This window comes from Pungitius pungitius, chromosome 8 (genome assembly GCF_949316345.1).
Source record: "Pungitius pungitius chromosome 8, fPunPun2.1, whole genome shotgun sequence".
Lineage (NCBI taxonomy): Eukaryota > Metazoa > Chordata > Actinopteri > Perciformes > Gasterosteidae > Pungitius > Pungitius pungitius.
In genome coordinates this window covers 21863538-21883155 of record NC_084907.1, presented here as the reverse complement: position 1 = coordinate 21883155, position 19618 = coordinate 21863538, and the positions used below count along the sequence as shown (strand labels likewise).

The 19618-nt window shown below is 42.9% G+C and overlaps 4 protein-coding genes across 8 annotated transcripts; 2 read left to right on the top strand and 2 right to left on the bottom strand.

Annotated features, from left to right (window-relative positions):
- Positions 1-628: 628 nt before the first annotated feature.
- frs3 (fibroblast growth factor receptor substrate 3) lies at positions 629-13064 on the bottom strand. Of its 3 annotated transcripts, none has more exons than XR_009956802.1 (7): positions 11456-12622; positions 11227-11315; positions 10932-11118; positions 9165-9326; positions 8226-8347; positions 6686-8130; positions 629-824 (listed from the first exon to the last, which is right to left on the bottom strand). XR_009956802.1 is itself a non-coding variant. In XM_037490071.2 (7 exons), exons 3-7 carry the CDS (start codon positions 11290-11292, stop codon positions 6805-6807), a joined length of 1863 nt encoding a protein of 620 aa, XP_037345968.1. In that variant the 5' UTR covers positions 11293-11315; positions 11456-11581; positions 12913-13064; the 3' UTR covers positions 3120-6804. The 3 variants fall into 3 exon arrangements, 2 of the variants coding, with proteins under 2 accessions (XP_037345968.1, XP_037345969.1); XM_037490071.2 differs by lacking the exon at positions 629-824 and adding an exon at positions 12913-13064 and having other exon boundaries at positions 3120-8130; positions 11456-11581; XM_037490072.2 differs by lacking the exon at positions 629-824 and having other exon boundaries at positions 3120-8130; positions 11456-11581; positions 12337-12622.
- Positions 13065-13117: 53 nt separating this feature from the next.
- On the top strand, positions 13118-16368 carry tspo (translocator protein). Of its 3 annotated transcripts, XM_037490083.2 has the most exons (5): positions 14645-15030; positions 15143-15189; positions 15589-15764; positions 15871-16009; positions 16115-16368. In XM_037490083.2, the coding sequence occupies exons 3-5, from the start codon at positions 15592-15594 to the stop codon at positions 16286-16288; spliced, it is 486 nt and encodes a 161-aa protein (XP_037345980.1). In that variant the 5' UTR covers positions 14645-15030; positions 15143-15189; positions 15589-15591; the 3' UTR covers positions 16289-16368. The 3 variants fall into 3 exon arrangements, with proteins under 3 accessions (XP_037345981.1, XP_037345980.1, XP_037345979.1); XM_037490084.2 differs by lacking the exons at positions 14645-15030; positions 15143-15189 and adding an exon at positions 13118-13256; XM_037490082.2 differs by lacking the exon at positions 15143-15189 and having other exon boundaries at positions 14646-15030.
- Positions 16369-17005: 637 nt separating this feature from the next.
- Positions 17006-18251, bottom strand: LOC119229580 (ubiquinol-cytochrome-c reductase complex assembly factor 2). The gene is made up of 4 exons (XM_037490085.2): positions 18114-18251; positions 17494-17568; positions 17267-17333; positions 17006-17181 (listed from the first exon to the last, which is right to left on the bottom strand). Exons 1-4 carry the CDS (start codon positions 18249-18251, stop codon positions 17075-17077), a joined length of 387 nt encoding a protein of 128 aa, XP_037345982.2. The 3' UTR covers positions 17006-17074.
- Positions 18252-18271: 20 nt separating this feature from the next.
- On the top strand, positions 18272-19605 carry tomm6 (translocase of outer mitochondrial membrane 6 homolog (yeast)). Its single transcript, XM_037490081.2, has 3 exons — positions 18272-18502; positions 19208-19317; positions 19423-19605. The coding sequence occupies exons 1-2, from the start codon at positions 18405-18407 to the stop codon at positions 19302-19304; spliced, it is 195 nt and encodes a 64-aa protein (XP_037345978.1). The 5' UTR covers positions 18272-18404; the 3' UTR covers positions 19305-19317; positions 19423-19605.
- Positions 19606-19618: the final 13 nt, after the last annotated feature.

Sequence of the window (19618 nt, the reverse complement as noted above, 5' to 3'; positions counted from 1 at the left end):
GTTGTCAAACTTCACGGTACTACGTCAATACAGTTATAATAATCTTATCTCACGTCAGTGTTATAGATATGGGCCACTACTATGACGCATTTAAACTACATCAAAGATGCACTTTTTATCATGTCACTCAACACGGTGATGGATCTTAGTGAATAGATGAAACAAAAGGCTTCTCTATTAGACCGAAGCCCAGCTCATGTTCTGCCTAATTACTAAAGCTCTCTGTGCAGTGAAAGAAGGGCCCATTGTTTCTGTGATAAACAGGGGTTGAGCATGTTCACTACTTGTTGTGGTTGTTTTTGTCTGGCATGATTAAACGTGAAGTCTCATCTAGGCTGAGTCATAACTTTCCGTGGGGAAACAGACTTTCAAACTGCTATTTTTCTTTTGTTGTACATCCACTTGTGGCAGTGGGTCTGGATGGTGCTCAGCTGCAGGGGAAGAGACGTGTAGAAAGGAGTTCAGCGGTTCCACCATTAGCTTCATTTCCAAATCACGTCTCAGTACTTGAAGCAGGAAAAGGGCTCGAGCCTGTGGAGATGACAGTGACCTCCAGCCAACTCTGCCCCCCCCCCCCCTTTCCACACTCAACAGCACTGTGTCTGCTGTGGAGACCTTCGGGTTTCTGGGATCTCACGGGGTCTGAAGTGGGCTTCCGACACCATAGGGAAGAACTTCCTGCCTCCCTCAGGAGCTGCTGGTCCTGTTCCACTCCGCCATCATCCCCTCGGTTCTATGACCTTCCATCACTGTGAAGTTTCGGAACAGACTGCAACGGATCATCAGGGCCGCAGAGAGGCTCCAGCTTGTCCTCCATCCAGGACCTGTGCACCACAAGAGTCAGGAGAGATGACTGCAGACCTTCACACTCCTCCCCTCTGCTACAATCCTTCAAGTTCAGACACTTTAAGCACACACAAAAACAACATTGTGTTGTCTTCAGAAATGAGGGGGACTTTAACCACAAATCACAGCGAGCATCATTTACTGAATGTGTGCATCGGTTGAGTAACACTTGACTGAGATTACAGCTGTTTACATTGAAACTGCTCATCTCGTTAGGAAGCTAACACAACTTGTTTATATCTTAAATCTCTTTCCCTTTGTCTGTGCAGCCCAGCCCCGATTTCCTGTCACATGCAACCCCGTAACACCTCGCCGCTGGTTATCACACGGCGAGGAGGCGGAACGCGTCTTTGTGGTGACAAAACCCTGAGGAAAGTGGACATTCCAGATGATCCTGTTTCATGTGGCCTAAATACATTCAGTGGTTTGGAAAGGTATCTTACACTCACATGTCAAACTCAGGTGCTCCCATGGAGCCAAATAGGTGCAGGTGGAGAATGTCTATCTGCCTGTTGGTCGTTTATTAGGAAATAAATCAATGAGCGCGCTTAACAAAATTGACGCCAAGTAAAGTGGAAACAATAAAAGCTCTGCTTTATTTGTGAGGGTCCTCTTTTTTTTTTTTTTTACAATAACTCAATAACCATAAAACAAGACAGACACACAAACACGAGACCAGACAGCTTCTATTTATATTTACAGTTTGCTGTAAATCACTAGAGCCGACATGGACTATTACAAAATGAAATGATTTACACATCGGCAGACACTAATCACATGCTGAAAGAACTACAATGTTTAACCGCAAAAACAATTAAATTTGGATTTCATTTTGAGCAGAAAAGTGAAAAAATAGAGCTTGGGTAAAAATAAATAAGTAGTGGGCGGATTGCAGAGTTGAGTCGCCGTACACGTCCTTAACAAAAAGGCTTCTCTTACTGAATGGTGTTCACATGGATCACATGATTGAGCCCCTAATGGCACAAACATCCACCTCACCGCTGTCCGGCTGGATGAATGAAGGATTATCCACACAATGGTTTGCAAGCGTTTTAACCGTGTCGGCCTGCAGTGATCCTTCTGAGAGGAATAAATGTCCCGGAGATAACAAAGCATTTCACCTGCAATTTGTACATGAAGTACTTGACGCTGGAGGAAAGATGCCTTCTATTAATCCAACACATTTATTGAATGAAGGTTCGAGGTACAGAAAAAAAAAATAGACACTCTTCAGTGGCAGTTATATATTTTCATAGCTTCATTTTAATATTAGAATTACATTTACTTTTACATTTTGGACAAATCCACATTATAATTCAGGGTAAAATTTACCAAATGTCAGGCAAATCTTTACAGGGGGGGGGGACAGGGTGGGATGAAAAGGAGGTCAGATAACATACATCTGTTGTGTGAAATGATTCAAGAATGAAAATGACCCAATTATTTATTTTTGACAGTTCAACAAATGAAGCACATCACCTTTTGTATTCACTTCTAATGAATCAAGATGATAAGACCATCACAGCATACTCATTTATAGGCCATGGATAGAAGCACAGAAACGTACAACAAATCTATAAAGAAACAGAGACAAAAACATAAAGAAATGTACAAAAATATTTAGCATGGTAAAACCTTCAACAGGTCCTGGATCTCTCTGATGCTCTCGTACATTTGGCACTCAGTCCATTTGTAAATGGATATGTTCGTCACAAAGGTCGGCCAAATGCAACCTGTATGCAAATACACAAAAATGCACATCACCCCGCGGCGGTGATCCCACCCTCGCACAAAACTAAAAAACACCAGATAAAAAATAAATAAGAATATTACAGAGATATTACAGTTTACTGATACTTTCAGTATTTTGACAGAGATCTATCTCATAGCCTGGACAGGAAGTTGAAGTATTTCAACATTTGTGATGTTTTGAAGATGATACAGAATCACGTAAGAGATGCTGGTGACCACGAACCACCGATGAGAATGATGTGTAGCATCAAGGTGCACGCCGTGTTGCTGCCCTTTCTCCTTTCACCTCGTTATCTTCATTCAATCGGACGTACTTTTCACATTTTCAGTGGTTAGAGATGGAAAAAGCGACGAGGATTCACAGAGTGCACCGAGGACACGTGACGTTTTTATGCTACATAACGGACGATGATCGACCAATCAACACCGTGTCAGCATTAAACAGATTATGAAAACCATGAATCGTGTAAAGAAATGACGACTAAAGGAAACGCTTCGGAGTGACTTTCATGCCAAAGAGCTCAATGAGACGGTTGATATCACTTAATATCAATTAAATGAGAAGAGCCAGTGACTTCCTGGAGCTTCATTTTGCTGTTGTCCTCTTGATAAAAAAATAAAATCACAATTTATTATTTTTTACATTTTAAGAATAAATAAAGGAGACATGGTAGCTGGTGGACATATTTTAAGACTAGTCAGTTGCCCCTGATGCATTTTTCTAGACGTTCAAAAACTCTCTTTAAACAAACATAATAAAATAAAAAAGTATGGTTTAAACTGTTAAGAGTTGGCCCCTTTTGTTGAAGTTTAAAACCACTTTGACTAAAGCCCCTTTCGACCTGGCGGTACCTTTACTTGTTTATTATGTTGACAACAGGCGTCGCTCCTTGACAGCAAAGGAAATATTACTCAACCTTGAAAATGAAAGGCACGGTGAGAATGTTTTTCTCCTTTTTTTTTAATGGACTAAATGGCGTTCATGTTTGTACATGAATCACAGAGCAAGCCCTTGTGTTAAAACAACTCATTCAATAAATTCAGTTCTGGGATCTCGACGCTACGAGGTGTTACCTCCACGTTTCCTTTGCCCCGCAGAACTAATTACAGCTGTGAGCGGCGCCGGTTCCACTGGCACCTGTGTGAAAAACGCTCTGAGCGTAAACACGGCAGGTGATGAAAACGAGACAACCCGAAACCAATAATAAACCAGTGAGTTATGGGGTTGGGAGCTGCACTTCTCAGGAGCACATGAGCGCTTTTTGGAAAAGCAATCATTAACCATCTATTTGATTTTGGAGTCTCAGAATCAGTGAACACAGGCGTATGTGCTAATGATGTCGTAACCACGGTTAACTGGCTCGGGTGGTGGTGGCGAGGTTACTGCGTTGTGACAAAGGTACTTTGCACATTTAAAAAATGGATCACATGTAACCATGTTATGAGAAATTAAGAAACACTTTCTGATTCCTGTGTGAAACGTTGCCACTTTTTTTTTTTTGAAAAGATTAATACAAGGAAATGTAATTTAAATACTGGCAATGGCCACCTACTGAGTGTTACTGTAAGTTCAAGAAAACAGTGTTTGACAATCAAGAAAACACACGTCTTTGTTTACGGTCACAGCTGATATTGTACTATGAAGGTTGAAAAGTAAACATTGTACCTGAAATAAAAAAATAAGACTGCTGATTTACAGAAGAACAGGCGATTAAATACACTAAGCCCACAGCTCTATAGACTATTTCACTTTCACACTTCGTACATTGGTCTGAATTAGATCGACAAAAAATAATTTACCTATTATTGCAAAAATGTAAACATCATTTCAATGTATCATGACAATATCTCTGCAAATACAGTCAGAAATCTCCTCTAAAAGTTGGCCTGTTTATCTTTTTTGTTAACGGCATATTTAAAGTATGACAATCAAGCAAATACACAAACCATAAACTTTTGATTTCGAGGTTATGTAAAGCTTCTGTGTTGGGAATGTTCACCAGAAACAAAAACGCTCACATTATTTTTACCGTTTTACCAGTAGCACTAAAATATTTAGTTTCAAATATCTGTGGTTGGAATACTTCATGGTTTTGGATTTTTGGTGAGACAAAACAAGCAATTTGAAGAGATGCACCAATTAACCTGGCAAAAGATCGCTGGATTCACTAATAAATGTTTATTATGTGTCCAGCAGAAGCCCAAAAATTAGAATTTAAGAATTTTAATAATTGCCTCCCTTATTGATTGAAAGCTAAATAGTACTGCCATCTATAACTCTCAAACATGTGACCAGCCTCCTTCAGATGAAAATATCACCTTGATGTGAGCACTCAACGATGAAAAGATGAAAGCATCGGTGGCTCCGTGCTTCTTCTCCCATCAAACCACACATCCTCTGAAATGGTACATTAAATATTTCTACTGCTCAGAAGTAAAACTACGCTACTTCTATTAGCAATTAAACATATGGAGTAAGATCTGACATCGCATAGGTTCAAATATGTATGTTGTTGTCCTGACAACCGGTACCTGTTAATATGTACATGTAGCAGCATAAAACCACCCTGGCTGTGATTATCAGACCACAAGGTTATCGTTCTTACATCTCGCTCCCAAACGCCTGTGAATATGGATGAGGTGGAATGTGCTATTAATCTATCCTTAAAAAGTTGGACTTTTCTAAAAAGTTGTTGTCCTAAACGTTATCACCTCATGCCTGTGATCTGTCCTATTGGTTTCTATAAAACCTAATGGCACGGTTGATTTTATTCATCATACAGTTTGCAAATAAGTTTTGGCACTTCAAATATAAATAGTCTTTTTTTTTTTTCTTTCCCTTTTCAAAATATAATTAAGCACAATTATAACAGTAATACACCAGCGATAGTTTGAGGTGAAACTTTGGTCTCCACATTTCTGGATTACAAAAAGCTGGTCATCAAATGGAAAACAAAATAATTACAATTACAAAATGAAATAATTCATAAATAAATAAATAGATAAACATCTGACTACGATTGATAAATAGCCTCAAAAGAATTGCCACTTCATGACTTGATTACCCTTTAAAAACAGACCATTCACACCTGATAACCGAAAAATGACAGATTCAGCACTTCTTATGTGAGGTTATAGCTTAATGCCACTATTTGAGGTTGATGTCTTCTCCATCAAAACATGTAACTAAATCATATCTGCGAGTGTCCGTGAAATATTTGGCCCCCTGCTTTTGGTGGAAAGGACGCGGTGCGACCTGTGGCTCCAGCAGGGGGGGGGGGGGGGGGAGTAGAGACAAAAAGCGTTTCAGTGGCCCACGGTCAAAAGTGCAACGTGACAAGCGTAAACTGCGTGGACCTCCTGCAGGTCTGGGGTGACGTGCAGGAGGTGTGATCGAAGATGATATGCTACTTTTTTCATTTGCTGCATGTGGAGGAGTGAGCAAAGCCCGTTTAATCCATGTGTGCTACTTTGACCATCGTTCATTTGAGTATACTTCTGCTGATATCACCATCCCCTTCTGTTCATTTCATTCCTGGAAAAGGATTAAACCATTCCCTAAGATATGATGAAATACAATTCCACAGGATTGTGTGCAAAATGCTCTGTAGGCATCTAGTAACAAATAACTAGCCGCAAGATCGGGATCAAAATGCTTGTGATGAGGTATGAATATTGGAGGAACCATTGACCTTTCGTCATCTCAACATTTACTCTACTACTCCTGTAGTGAGGGTCACGTGTTTGACTCTCAGAGCATTTAAGCAAAAAGCCCCATTGATGTAGAGGAACTAAATTATAGGATCAATGTGTGAGTGGAGATGGGTTTATGAATTAAAATTTGCTGATACATTATGGCAATGACAGCTTCCACAGGTCTCTGCTCCAAGTCATAGCAAAGCATAAAATCATATATACACATCATTTTTTGCTTATGTATATATGTAAATATCCATATATCCAGCAAACATATTTGCAGTAAACACTGCAAACACATATCTAATAAATAACACAGAATAAAATGGCAAATTCTCCTCAGAGATTTCTCATTTCCTTTTTATACGCACAGAAGGTTCTAATTAGGTACCTGTACTGTATTAGTCAGCCCGACAGTTGATTGGATGGATGACAGTGAAGGGTCCAGTGTGCTAGGATGAGGAGAAGCCTTCGTCTGTCTTGGTCGATCCTCCTCACTCCGAACACCGTCTACAGAGGCAGGTCCGTGCTGTTGTGGCGAGTCTTTCTGGAAGTCCCATCGTCTCTGGGCAGCGCTTTCTGCAGGTTGGACATGGCGGCGGTCTTCTTCAGGTCAATGACCGCGTAGCATTCACTGCGCCGGGGTGCCTGCGGGCCACATGTTTTGGGTGGTGGGCGCTGGTGCTGTGGCTGCGTCTGGGCGCCCCCGCTGTTGAGGCCTTGGCAGGGAGGCTCTCCCTCCAGGTCCACCTGGATGTAATTCAGCTGCCGGGATGGAGGCATGTGGCCGTGCTCGCAGCCTCCGACCCCCGACCTCGATCGTCCGCGGAAATCAAAGCTAAACACCCCCCCGCCTCTGTCCGCTTGACAGGGCCGAGGATGCGGGGGGCAGGCGTGTCGGAGCCGCGGCGGCTGCACCTGCTCTGTGTTGACGTAGTTCTGCAGGGCATCTCTGTGGATGCCCCGACCGTCCTGGTGGTACCCATTGGGTGTCCCGGGTCCCTCCGAGAACTCGTACTCATCAAAGTCCTCCTCCTCCTCCTCGTAGTCCTCCTCATCCTGCTCGTCGTCTTCCTCCTCCTGCTCGTCGTCCCGCTGCAGGGCGCTGTACTCCCACACCGGCGGGAGGGAGGGCAGGTTCTCGTAGTTGAGCAGAGCTGTCCGACGGTGACCCCCGCCCATGACCCTCTCGCAGGGGTAACCCTGCGGGGGGAGAGGCGACGGGCCGAGGGCGTGCGGGTGCAGCATGGAGTGCGTGTGACTGTCCCCGGTGCTGCTGCTGCTGCTCGAGCCCAGAGACTGCGACACGCTGCTCGGGCTCAGCCGCTGCTTGCGGCCGCTCCTCAGCCCGTTGATGTTCTCGTAGGTGAGCTCGCCGCTCTGGCAGCTGTCCGAGTGCTCGAGGCCCGGGTGGCGGTGCGCGTGGTGATGGAAGTGGTGGTAGGAGTGGGAGCTGCAGAGGTGCATCGGAGGCTGCTCGTCGCCCTCCGTCTCTGAGCCTGTTGCACCGTCTGCTGGCTGAAGGCTGTGAGGATTTCGCCCATGCCGCTCCCGCTCTCTGTCCCTCTCTCTCTCCAGCAGATGGCGCTGTGCCGGAGTGGGGCCGAGCATGAATTTGACCTCCTGCGAGGACGGCTGCAAGAACACCTGAGGATCGCTGCGCTCCTCCAGGGGACAGCACCGCAGGTTGGACGGGGGATTTCCTGCACCGCCGACAGGCATGGCCCCTCGTGTTGCTTCAGGGAAAGAGCCGGGCCGCACCTCGGGCAGGGAGTGCACGCAGTGACGCATAGAGAGGTCCCCCTCCATACTAACAGTGTTTACATAGGTGTGGGTCTGTTGGGGGTGGGGGGGGGGGGGCACAAGGAATACGGTTACTCTGTGCACGAGCACAGATACAGGGGACCGTGAGCAGCACAGCAGAGTCTTACCTGGTCCTCCAAACCCATGAGGCCGTGTCCATGATCGTCAGCCAGAGAGGGCTGGGAGGAATCTCCTCTGATTGGGTAACCGGGGTATCCGTTGGGAAAAGCCTGAACTGGGAACGCTGGAGCTGCACACACATTTTTATCACAATATGAAGACACACAGACAGCTTTTTTGTATGTGGTGGCTCAGCAAAGATGCTGCGAACCGAGAGAAAATAATGCGTTAATAGAATCTAAAGTGATGTGAATAAACATTAAAAATGGTTTCATTTAAAATCCAGTTCTTTTGTTTTTCCTATTTGAATTACCTAAATGTATTATGATTTCATTAAGAGTTGTTTAAATGTTTTTTGCTTTAGAAATATAGTCAAACCCTGAGATGGTTAAAAGGATTAATTGTGGCTACAGAAAAGTGAAAATATTATATAATATAAATATAATTTCCAGCCGTTGTGCCGAATCAGCATCAGTCTAATAATTCTAACCCAACTCTTCACCGGCTTTACTCTATTTACGGGTAAACATCGGTGTCACCTTTTTGTTCCTGTATTTAGATGCTCTGAACACGATAGATCAGTACATCATTAGCTTGTTGGCTATGGTTTTGAGACTTCTTGTAATATAAATCGTTTAAATCAAATCTGAATTTTATACTGTACCGGGTACAAATCAACCTAATTCTTCATGTAAGACGTGAGCTTCAAACAAAATACTTTCAGCTCGGCTTAAGAGGCAAAATCCATCTTCTCACCTATTACCCAGCAGGCAATATGAAGAGTCTATGGCTGCAGTCTTATCTTTACTTACAAAAAAAAAAAATCATCCAAAAAGTACTGCTTTATTACTGGACGCAAGTTCTACAATAAATCTGCACTGTATAATTAGCTTTACTGGTGTGTGTGTGTGTGTGTGTGTGTGTGTGCGTATGTGCGTGTGACTCACTGTTGGGAGTCTGTGGTGTGCGAGACATTTCCATCTCTGGGGTGTGACCGCTGCGACTCATCATCATGGATTCTTCCACCACGTTGATGCTGTTGCATTGCATCAGCTCCTGAAGCAGATTGAAGATCTCTTCTGCCCGGGAACACTTGAACGCAAAGATTCCTAATCAAAACGCAAAATTAACAACATTGTTGGTTACGAAGAGACATATTACACCGTGGCAGAAGGAAAGAGGTTACATCACAGTTCAAATAAGAAACTGTAATTGTTGATAACACTCAATATCAATAGTTTACTGAATATCTCACTTTCATTACCAAGTAATATTTTGTTCTTCCAACTCATAAAAAAGGTTTAATATCTTATCGATAGTCACCTAAATTCCCCAATACTGCAATATTTAAAGCCAACAGCACAATAACCATAAATAAATAATCAATACAAAGGGTTTGCGGTGCAGGGAGTCATGTAACCATAACAGGACATGAACACATGAATTCACTCTCCAAGTCCTGTAGATAAACACAAGTGCATCACAATAAAATGTACTATGGTTCTTCTTTCTCTTCCCGTGTGGAAGGGTTCAGTGCAGTATGTTACAACTACTTATTTTAATGATCAAAGAGCCGTGGAAAACCCTCTCACTCCTGTTTTACATGTTCCTGTCATTGGCCAACTGTGCACAGATGAATCTTCAATCTACACACAAGTATCACCCCCCCCCCCCCCCCTGTATGAACAAAGACTTTCTCACACGCTCTGATGTCCGCGTTAAAACAACTCGTTCTGAATGAGTAAAAGATTTCTGAACTTCTGGTTTCTTGATTAAATGCCTAAAATTAGGTCTGTGTTGAACACAAGCTTAAGATCTTCAAATGTTTTTTTTGCAATAAAATTAATCTGTAAATACCAACCTAAAGATTTTGTAAGCTTTTAGGTGGCTAAACGTCATCGCGCCAAATGTTCCTTTGCTATTAAAACCTTGTTACACGCGCTTTAGTTTGTTTATAGCCTAACGCCAACCTAACGGTCTGAGTGCCGTAAGGGGGGGGGGGGGGGGGGGGTTTCTGCAAGAATACCAAACGTATCCCATGACTTCTTCTCCTCTATTGGATTTTTGTCAAGGAGAACCAGTGCGTGCTAACATCTGCGTGCTAACACATCCTCCCTGTAGCACTCTGCGGGACATGAAAGCCCCCCGTTTGCATCCTGTGGGTCGAGGTCACAGAAGTGATTGAGGAAGGCTTTTGATGGAGGACGTTGTGCGACGGGTCCGTTGCGTTGCTCTATATGGCGAGCAGTCGCAGTAAAGTTCCTCGGGTCGGGCCGTTATGATGCTGTGTGGACTGAATGCGACGTTTTCCACTAGAGTTATAGAGATTTATCACAGTAGGAAAAGCATAGGTCCAACTAATGACACTAGCCCTCTATTCTATTGTGTGTCTCAGTAAGTCAGGGCAGTGTGCAGCTCACGTTCACTTTAAGTCAACATTCTCAGTAAAATATGACCAGTAACGTACAAATGGTTGAAATAGTACATGGAACTAGAAAAGGAAAAACCATCATCAGGTCAACTGCTGGGCAATATATTCTGGAATATTGATAAAGGGATTGTAGGACTAGATATGATGTTAGATTTGATATATTGTAATGTACCAAGCATTGGTTTTTTTTTTTTTTTACTAAGGCTGCATTTCAATAAATCTATGTCTTGATCTCATGAACCTAAATGTTGTCCATTTATGGAGCGGAGAGGCGCTGGCTCACCCTGCCCCGTCTGACAGCGCCGGCCGCTCTCAAAGGAGAACAGGTTGGAGTCGTAGCCGTAGCGGCGCAGGCAGAGATACGGCCATCGGATGGCGTCCCTCTTCCGCGTGTGCAGAATGAGCTCGGTCTGGGTGAGCTCCATGACGCCGGAGCCCAGCTCGTTGCCCTCATCGTCCACGTTCGTGACCTGAGACGGAGAGGAACGTAGAAGTGTTTGTGACGGAACACGCTAGCACACGGCACAAACATCCGAAGGAACGTGTCGAATTGAAGGGGAAAATGTGGGATTATTTACCTTAAATTTGGTGAGGTGGTTGTCTCGAATGGGGTCTCTGTACAGACAGCTCCAACAGCTCCCCATAGCGTCAGCAGGCCAGCTGAAACCTGTCAGCGAAGCATCATCATCATCGCCCACCGACCAACAATGAAAAGCAACTGTGTGCACGTTACCCAACTCGAGACAGCGCGACCTTGAACTTCAAGGAACAGGCACATGCAAAAAATAAATAAAGAAGTTGTCTTACTCAGCCCAGGCCATCAGCGTAAAGGGAGTCACGGATCAATCCCAGAATCTTCGACTGGGCATCGTCGTCACAAGCCAGTTAGTTTGTTGTACCGACATCCTGAAGAGAAGCCTCATGTTCTCCCTCCTGAAACCATCAACGGCATTCGGGTTTAGAACTTTGGTGTACAGACAATTCCCCTACTAGCAAACATCAAATAGGACCTTTATACGTGGACTCGGGGTTCACTGGTGGCCTGAACCGCTCGTTTTCTTCCTTCATTTTCCTGTCACCTCGCTATGGAAATATTAAAATGTCCAGAAACACAAAAAATGATTTAACAATATCGCTTTTTAGTGACAAAGTTACAGCACTGAGTACTAGAACCATCTGCCATGGCCCAAATTCAGTTTCTTTGTCAATTGTATTCTGAAATGAATCATTTCATTTTTACAATCACAGTCAGCTGATTATTCACATCAACACGTCCCACAACATGTTGACATGAATAAAATATGTGGTATCTGGATTTGAAACAGAGCACTGGGTTTCGACTAATAACACGAGTTGAAGTATTTCAGGTTTGGGGGAGAAAAAAATGACCGGTGCATGATCCCTGTTAAGGATAATTGGGATTATTTTGTCACACAATCGCAAACAAAAACAGATATATATATATATATTTTACAAATCACTAAAAGAACACTATCCCTTTTCTCTTACAGAACAGAGCCAAGCCATCACTGGAAATGACGCGTTATGCATGTGGGTCCTCAAAGCATGAATGAAAAAACAACAACACAGACTTAACTAGCACTACACATCGGTGCTTCTTGAGCATAACACACACACACACACACACACATCTACATGTCCCTCCTTTGCTTCCATCCTGTGCTCACATCTGCTCCTATGATTGCTGCTCCCTGTCAGCCTCACTCAGCCCCACGGACCGATTTCACATCAGCGCCGCCGCATTAAGTGTGGACTCTAAACCCGGGGCCTCCACATCTGGCTGGAGATGCCGAGCTGGACTCCACAACACCCCCGATTCTCCTCGGCTACCTTGGGTCGATGTTCAACAAAAAGCAAAGGGGAGCACCGGGTTGCTCCGTAGACAGCAGTCATACATCCACTGATCGAACGGGCTTTCCCCTCCATCTGGGCTATTCACATCGGGTGTGTGTGTGTGTGGGGGGGGGGGGATCGCCGCCTTTTTTTTTTTTTGCTCAATTAGCTGAGCCAACGCAGAAACGCTCCCCCCCCCTCCCTCCCTCCCCGAAAAAAGAAAAAAAAACGGAGCCGACTGCGAGGCTCCGTGTGCCGCGGAGGCTTCACGCTCAGCCCCCGGTGAAAAGCCACCAGGCGGCTGTACGTACACGCACGACGACACGGCTCAATGACAGCCTGTTCTCCCGGGAGAGAGGAGACCACGGCGTGAAACACAACCGGGACCACGGCGATGCGTTGATACTCACATGTCTGCCACGGGTTTTGCGCCCCCCCCCCCCTGTTTTTTCCCCTCCTTTATATATATATTAGGTCCAATGCGAAATGAGCATTGAGACTGCGATTAGTTGTCAGCTGCTGGTTCTGCTGGTTCTGCTGGTGCTGCTGCTGGTGGCGGCATGTGGATCTCGCGCGGATAAAAATGCAGTCGGAGCTGTAGGAATGAAAAAAAGAAAAAAGAAAATGTTGTTATTTTTTTCCCTCCTTATACGCCCCCCTACTGCAGCACGGGCCTCTGCCTGTGTGACATTTCCCGAGCAGCTGGGGTGAGAGTTCACCGCCAGACAACGAGGCCGACAGGACCGACAAGAAGGTAAGACGCGCTGGAGGACCACGCAGGGAAAGGTGTGTCTGGCTGGAGGGAGGGAGGGAGGAACGGGGGGATAGGGGGGGGGGGGGGGAGAGCATTTCTACCTGTTCATTTTCTCTTCATGAGTGTGTTCATTTCTATTATTTGTTTTTAATTGTTTTGTTAAAGTCATCCTCCAGCTGATTATCAGCCCACTTCTCTTTGGGTTTGGGTTTATATATAACATGAAGCTACAGCCAGCAGGTGGTTCCTGTTAACAAGGGGACCTTTTCTTAGGTTATGCCTAGTAATACTTATATACTTAAGCTCAACCATTCATTTTGTACCTTAAGTTACTTGTCACTTTTTAGATTCAGATTAATAATACAAAATTATCATCAACAAATGGGTGTGGCATATTCAATTTGATGAAGATAAGACTTAATTGAAATAAAAAAAGGTCTACTTAGCATTATGTTCATGATTATCAAATCCCCCTAAGCTGAAACATTAAAGGGATGCATATATATGCATCAAATTATTGTCTACAATAATAGACATTATTATGAAAAAGCCATTCCACATAGTGAACATGTCTACATTTGCTAGACTCATTGATGTATATGGCAATGCTATTACTTCGAAAATTCCCCATCTTATATATTTCTAGTATTGTTTTTATGCTTCTTAGGTAAAATATCTGTGTTTTGACCAATGTCCAAAGGTAACAAAATTCACCTTAGAACACTTCTATAAAGTCCCCCAACAAACACATTATGTCTTGCTTGTTTGATCCAAACAAAATAAAAATGTCAAAAGATCAATGTAAAGGGCTTAGATGGGGTTGTTCCTAGGATACCAGAGGGGGATTTCGTTAGAAGATTTCATCTATGTCTACATTAACTCTTTTAATCATTCGCTACTTTACTCAAGGACAATTTTGACAAAAGCTATTTCCATTGTAAACTACCGTATAGGACGAAATTATTAACTTTTTTAGGCCATCCACTATACTTTAATAGTTATCCAATATATTAAGTATCAACAATTATTCCACATAGACTAACGACAAGAACATAATGCTTTTCTATTTGTTGGTGATGAAACAGAACAATATGTTGTATCAAAGACTTAATAAGTTAAAATAGCCACTCGGTAAGCATTTGTACATTTTGCAGGTAGAATGTCAACTAATTTATTTTTTCGTATTTTGACATGTTCTTTAAGGATTTCAGTGTTGAGCGCTTGTTAAATCATTCAATGCTGCAAGATTTTTTTCCGAGACTCCATATGTATATGATATTGATATAAGTTAGAATTTTAGGAACAAAAGCTAAATATAAGAGATACGGCGGGGAACTATCTTAACGCTCTTTTTCATCTCTGCTGCTGCCTCTTCAGTCACCCATCCAGTGTTTTGGAGTAATCAACAAAGACGAATGTAAAAACACGCCGACCAGGAAGTAAGGTCATTTTTCCGGACTTTGGACTTTTTTAAATGGACCGCGCTATATGGAGTTATAAAAACTAAGTATCTGGCTAGCTACCAAAACGCCTCCAACCGTCAGTCGTCTCTCGAGTTTGTCCTCGCGACCAATCAGTTTTGCACCCGGGCCGTGACGTCACAACGTTCGTCTGCGGTTGTGCGCGTGCGCGTCCGTTGGGGAGCGTTGAATACTGACGGCCGCGATAAGGCGGCCCTGCCCGCCCAGCCTGCAAATATCTCAGGAAACCATTATCACTTACACAACAATACAACGCTGGGCACTGTGCGGAGGAGCTGACAACGGACTCCGGGGTACGTGACTTAAAAACCGACAGTTACGCTACTGTCATCATAATGACAGTACGTTTGAACTGAATAACTTTCGTCTAACGTTACTGAACCATTGACTTCACTGTTATCTTAGTTGGCGTCGTTCACTGCTGTCACAAAGCGAAGACAATACTCATTCTCGTAAGTTAAACATGTTTTGCTGTGGTTATAAAACGCGTTTGGTTATTTCTTAGTATATAGATCGACAATCTTGTGACTTTTTGTGGTTTTGGCAAAACAATCGTAACTTTGTATCTATTGACTAAAGTTTATAGGTCTTTATTATTTTATACCTCCCAACAGCCAACAGCCAATGTGTCTGTTATGTTTAAATGCTAAATACTGATTTCGAAGTTATTATACTGTATAAATTGTATATATTCTATTTTCTCTCATTTGAACAGATGTGCATCCTTCTCTCGTTGTCCTTGTTTTTTGTATTAATAATCCATTGGCAACATTTCCACCCCCATTACTAGTATTGAGTTTTCAGCTTGAGCAGAAGTTACACAGCTTTAATGTGTCGTGCTGTAATCCCAGAACATGTGGCTGCCCATGCTGGGAATGACGGCCCTTCCACACTTGGGGGGGCTCTACGGCGGTTACATCACACGCAAAGAGGTGAAGACCTGGTACCCGACCCTGCAGAAACCATCATGGCGTCCACCAAATGCAGCATTCCCTGTAGTTTGGACCTGTCTGTACACAGGAATGGGGTAAGCATCATCGTGACTGGCTCATGCACTCTACAACTGCTGTATTGTTTTATTCAGTTATGAAACCTCATCTAAATTATACAATTAAAAAAAAATTGTAATGCAGGTATGGTTCCTACCTTGTGTGGAAAGAGCTGGGAGGTTTTACTGAGGACGCACTGGTTCCACTGGGACTTTATGCGATGCAGCTAGCTCTGAACTGGGCCTGGACTCCCATTTTCTTTCGCGCGCACAAGCTGAAATTGGTAAGTTTCAAACATAAACTGTATTGTTTCTTACCACATAGCAATATGAGGGAGATCGTCTTAACATCCCACATCCGTCTAAAACTATTTCATTGCCCAATTTAGGCGCTCATGGAAATTGTGCTCCTTACTGGGACTGTTGGAGCCACCATGGTGTCTTGGTATCCCATCAGCCGCACTGCCACGCTGCTGATGGCACCCTACCTGACCTGGCTGTGCCTCGCTACTTCTCTCAACTACTGCATATGGAGAGACAACCGTGAGGAGAAAGAAGAGTAGGAACCAGATAGTGTTTCCATTGTATGTCTAGCAGTTTGTTTATAGTCATCTGCAGCATATTAAAGGATGGGGAAACCTTGCATCTGATCTGCCATTGTTTTGTTACCCAAATCTCATAGATCCTGCAAGGAAGAGCATTCACTCTTACTGCTTTGCTGGTAAATTATCACGGTTTCAAATATCTGTACTGGTTGAGTAAATGTTTTAAGATGTATATCCATTTTATCACTTTTTGTCAGAGCAGGCAATTAGCTCAATATCCAGCAAGATTTACACATTTTGAATATGAGCGAAAAGATAAGTCAACACACGAGTAGTCAGTTATTTTTTGCTTTTAATTAACTCTGTAATGTGTGAAATAATTGTTCTGAATTACGTTCAATTCTTCCCCCCCCAAAAAAAGAGCTCAAAACTAAAATATTTTCCTTGGCTCACAACTGAGGATTTGACTAAACTTCAGTAAAATGAGTCACATTCTTGAAATAATTAAAGTATGAGCACAAAAACAAACACTTCTTGGTGCAGAAAGATTTCATCTTAAAATGTAACTCTATAAAGTCCTTTTAGTCTAATTTAAATGTGTTGGGAATTCTTTCACCATTCTTTATATTTTATAGTGCTTTGATCCCATAAAAGCTGAAATGACACAATAAGACATGCAGTGGTAAAATAGTTTTAGACCAACCCAATATGTTATAACAATAACTTAACAGTCCGTAGAATCAACAACAATAAACTTTATTTCCATGTGTGTAAAGAGAAAAGAAAAGAGTGAGAGAGAAAGTGCTATTTTTCAGGAGTTTTTTCTGGAACATCTTCTGGTGATTTGGAGAACTTCTGCATTAACGTCGTCCACAAACCCTTTTTTTCCTCGTCCATCTGCTGCACATTTCCTATACAATGAAAATAAAGTTAACTGTAGTAGAAATGGATACAATACATAAACACAAACATAATTGAGATGCTGCGGGTTGATACCTGACAGAAGCAGTTTACACTCCTCTGCTGTAACTCCAGTGAAGCTTGTGTCTCTTACACGGGGGAACTGTTAGCAGATAGAGAGACATGTTTGCTTTAAATTCAGTCTCGTAATGCATTTACGCTCCGAACAGTTGAGTGAATACGTTGTTTTGAGGACTACTTGCTACGGTGGATGCAGCAGATACAGAAACACATGAAATAAGTGAACAATATTCTGTACTTACTCGTTGTCTGTAGAAATTACCATTAATACGGGCCAAGCTTTCATACATGAGGTCACACTTCTCTGGATCGGAGATCTGATGGGAAACATGGAACAATATGAAAGGGGGAATAGGCAGATTTGAATGAAAATTCTGAACTTTAGTCGTTGTACCACCATTTGCTAAAAGAACACTGTGCAAAAAGATGAAATGTGTTTGTTTTGTTCTTGAAGTGTACATGTTTTATACGCTCAATTTATTTGAAAAGTTGAACAGAAAAATACAAGTAGTGTTGTTGTTAAAGATGAGAGGGAATGTGAGAAATTAAAAATAGAAACTGAATATACTAAATACTAAAAGATACTATCAAAATAGTACAGTACGTATAGTGGTAGAAATTAGAACTACTAAGTACAAGTCACCTCAAAACGGAATGCTATTACACAAACAATAACGAAACAATGTCAACGTGATGAAAGCCTCTCTAAATCATGTGAAAAGGTAACTGTCGATTACAATGTTGATCCTAAAGGGGCTTCACAGGTAACTTATCCGTCAACACACAGGCAAGGTCGACGGCAGTTAGCGCGTTATCCACTTAACGTTAGCTCGCTGTGCTAACGTTGAATAAGTAACGTCACCTGCGTGTTTTCACCCTCGCGGAAGGCCGAGGCCACCCTCTGTCGCAGGAATGTTCCCAAATCCCGTGCTTTCTTGGCCTCGTCTCGGGGCCATTCCTCGCACAGCTTCAGGAACCGACGGTACCTGGTAGCAGACATCTTTGGACATATAACTAAAGTGAGTAGAGTTGAGGGCGCGTGAAGATTGAGCTTTATCGCTCTCCGTCGCGGTGTTACACCTTAACTCTTCCTCCTGCCGGGTCCCCTCGTTGTTTCTAACTTAGTTCTGTCTGCCGCGCGCACGCTAGCAACATGAGTGGAGCAAGCGTTAAAAAGGGTCCTTCTGCCACTGTGACGGAGTGGATCGGCACAGCTTGTCGTTTTGTAACGGACAGAAACGACTTCAGGAGGTGAGTAAACGTGGATGAACGAGGGGTGTTTGAGCGGTGTGGTTGTTAGCCGCGGTGGCTAACGTTAGCACACACACTGACGTCAGGGGGATTCGTCCTTGTCCATTTTCAGTTTTGTGAAAATGCGGCGTTAGCAGAGTAAATACACAGAGCTCGTATATTGGACTATACTGCCTTCTTGCGTATGTGTAGCCGTCGGTGAATACTCTACATGTCGTTAATGAGCAAGGAATTGCTGTACCTGGTTTCTCAAATGTGTAAGGTCATTTCCGACGACAGTTGTAACGGCCACACGCGTTCTTCATGTGGTCACAGATGCAACGTTTAAGGGATGCTTCTTAAAATGCTCACGTTGAGGCATCCCTAATACTTTTCTACGTCACTTTGTGAGTGGGGGTCGTATCCCATTCCTCTCTTCCTTTTACCGTCTAAGAAATGCGAAGGTTTTATGTGGTGTTATGACCGTCATCTGGTATCATTTAGATAATCAATTATGCCACAAAAATCCACTCGTAAGGCGATGATACGTTTTATCAAATGATCACACACGTTATCAACTGTTAATCCTAGAATTAACTATCTTGCCATGCACTATTTTATTTTCAGCTGACTTAAGAATGATATATGATTTGTTCCCTTTTTGTTTAAAGCTTTAACCGTGTCAATTGTGACTCATGTGCCTGCTTTATCACTTTTATTTTCCAGGAATCTAATGGTCAACCTGGGCTTGTTTGCAGCCGGTGTTTGGGTTGCACGAAATCTCTCCGATTTTGACCTGATGTCTCCTCAGCCAGTGACCTAAAACCAGGATAATGGTGAGATCAGTTTACTGTTGATCCAATGCGTGTTATTGTAGCAACTGAATGGTCTAAAAAAGGTACATGTACATGTTTGTAATTGTATCTTTGTTTCCTCTTTAGGCGTCTTGGACCAACAAAGAAGGAAGTGTTGTGAATGAATTCTTTGTTTGACTAGTTTTACTTTGAAAAACAAATGGTCTTGTTGACCAGATTCCGCCTCATTTTTCTGTAGAATTATTTTTGTCGTGTCATTGTAGTCGGCCTCAAGAGAAACAAGTACATTAAATCAGTGTCTTTGTTCGATTTGTTTGTCCCA

Bases quoted from the DNA above. Each gene is read 5' to 3' on its own strand.
- frs3 (XM_037490071.2), bottom strand. From the start codon at position 11,292: ATGGGGAGCTGTTGGAGCTGTCTGTACAGAGACCCCATTCGAGACAAC. The intron at 9,327-10,931 runs GTGAGCCAGCGC...CGTTTTGATTAG, and splicing joins GCGCTGTCAGACGGGGCAGG to GAATCTTTGCGTTCAAGTGT. The intron at 8,348-9,164 runs GTGAGTCACACG...ATGTGTGTGCAG, and splicing joins CACACCACAGACTCCCAACA to CTCCAGCGTTCCCAGTTCAG.
- tspo (XM_037490084.2), top strand. From the start codon at position 15,592: ATGTGGCTGCCCATGCTGGGAATGACGGCCCTTCCACACTTGGGGGGG. The intron at 15,765-15,870 runs GTAAGCATCATC...ATTGTAATGCAG, and splicing joins TGTCTGTACACAGGAATGGG to GTATGGTTCCTACCTTGTGT. The intron at 16,010-16,114 runs GTAAGTTTCAAA...TGCCCAATTTAG, and splicing joins GCGCGCACAAGCTGAAATTG to GCGCTCATGGAAATTGTGCT.
- LOC119229580 (XM_037490085.2), bottom strand. From the start codon at position 18,251: ATGTCTGCTACCAGGTACCGTCGGTTCCTGAAGCTGTGCGAGGAATGG. The intron at 17,569-18,113 runs GTGACGTTACTT...GTTTCCCATCAG, and splicing joins GCGAGGGTGAAAACACGCAG to ATCTCCGATCCAGAGAAGTG. The intron at 17,334-17,493 runs GTAAGTACAGAA...ATCTGCTAACAG, and splicing joins GTAATTTCTACAGACAACGA to TTCCCCCGTGTAAGAGACAC.
- tomm6 (XM_037490081.2), top strand. From the start codon at position 18,405: ATGAGTGGAGCAAGCGTTAAAAAGGGTCCTTCTGCCACTGTGACGGAG. The intron at 18,503-19,207 runs GTGAGTAAACGT...TTTATTTTCCAG, and splicing joins GACAGAAACGACTTCAGGAG to GAATCTAATGGTCAACCTGG.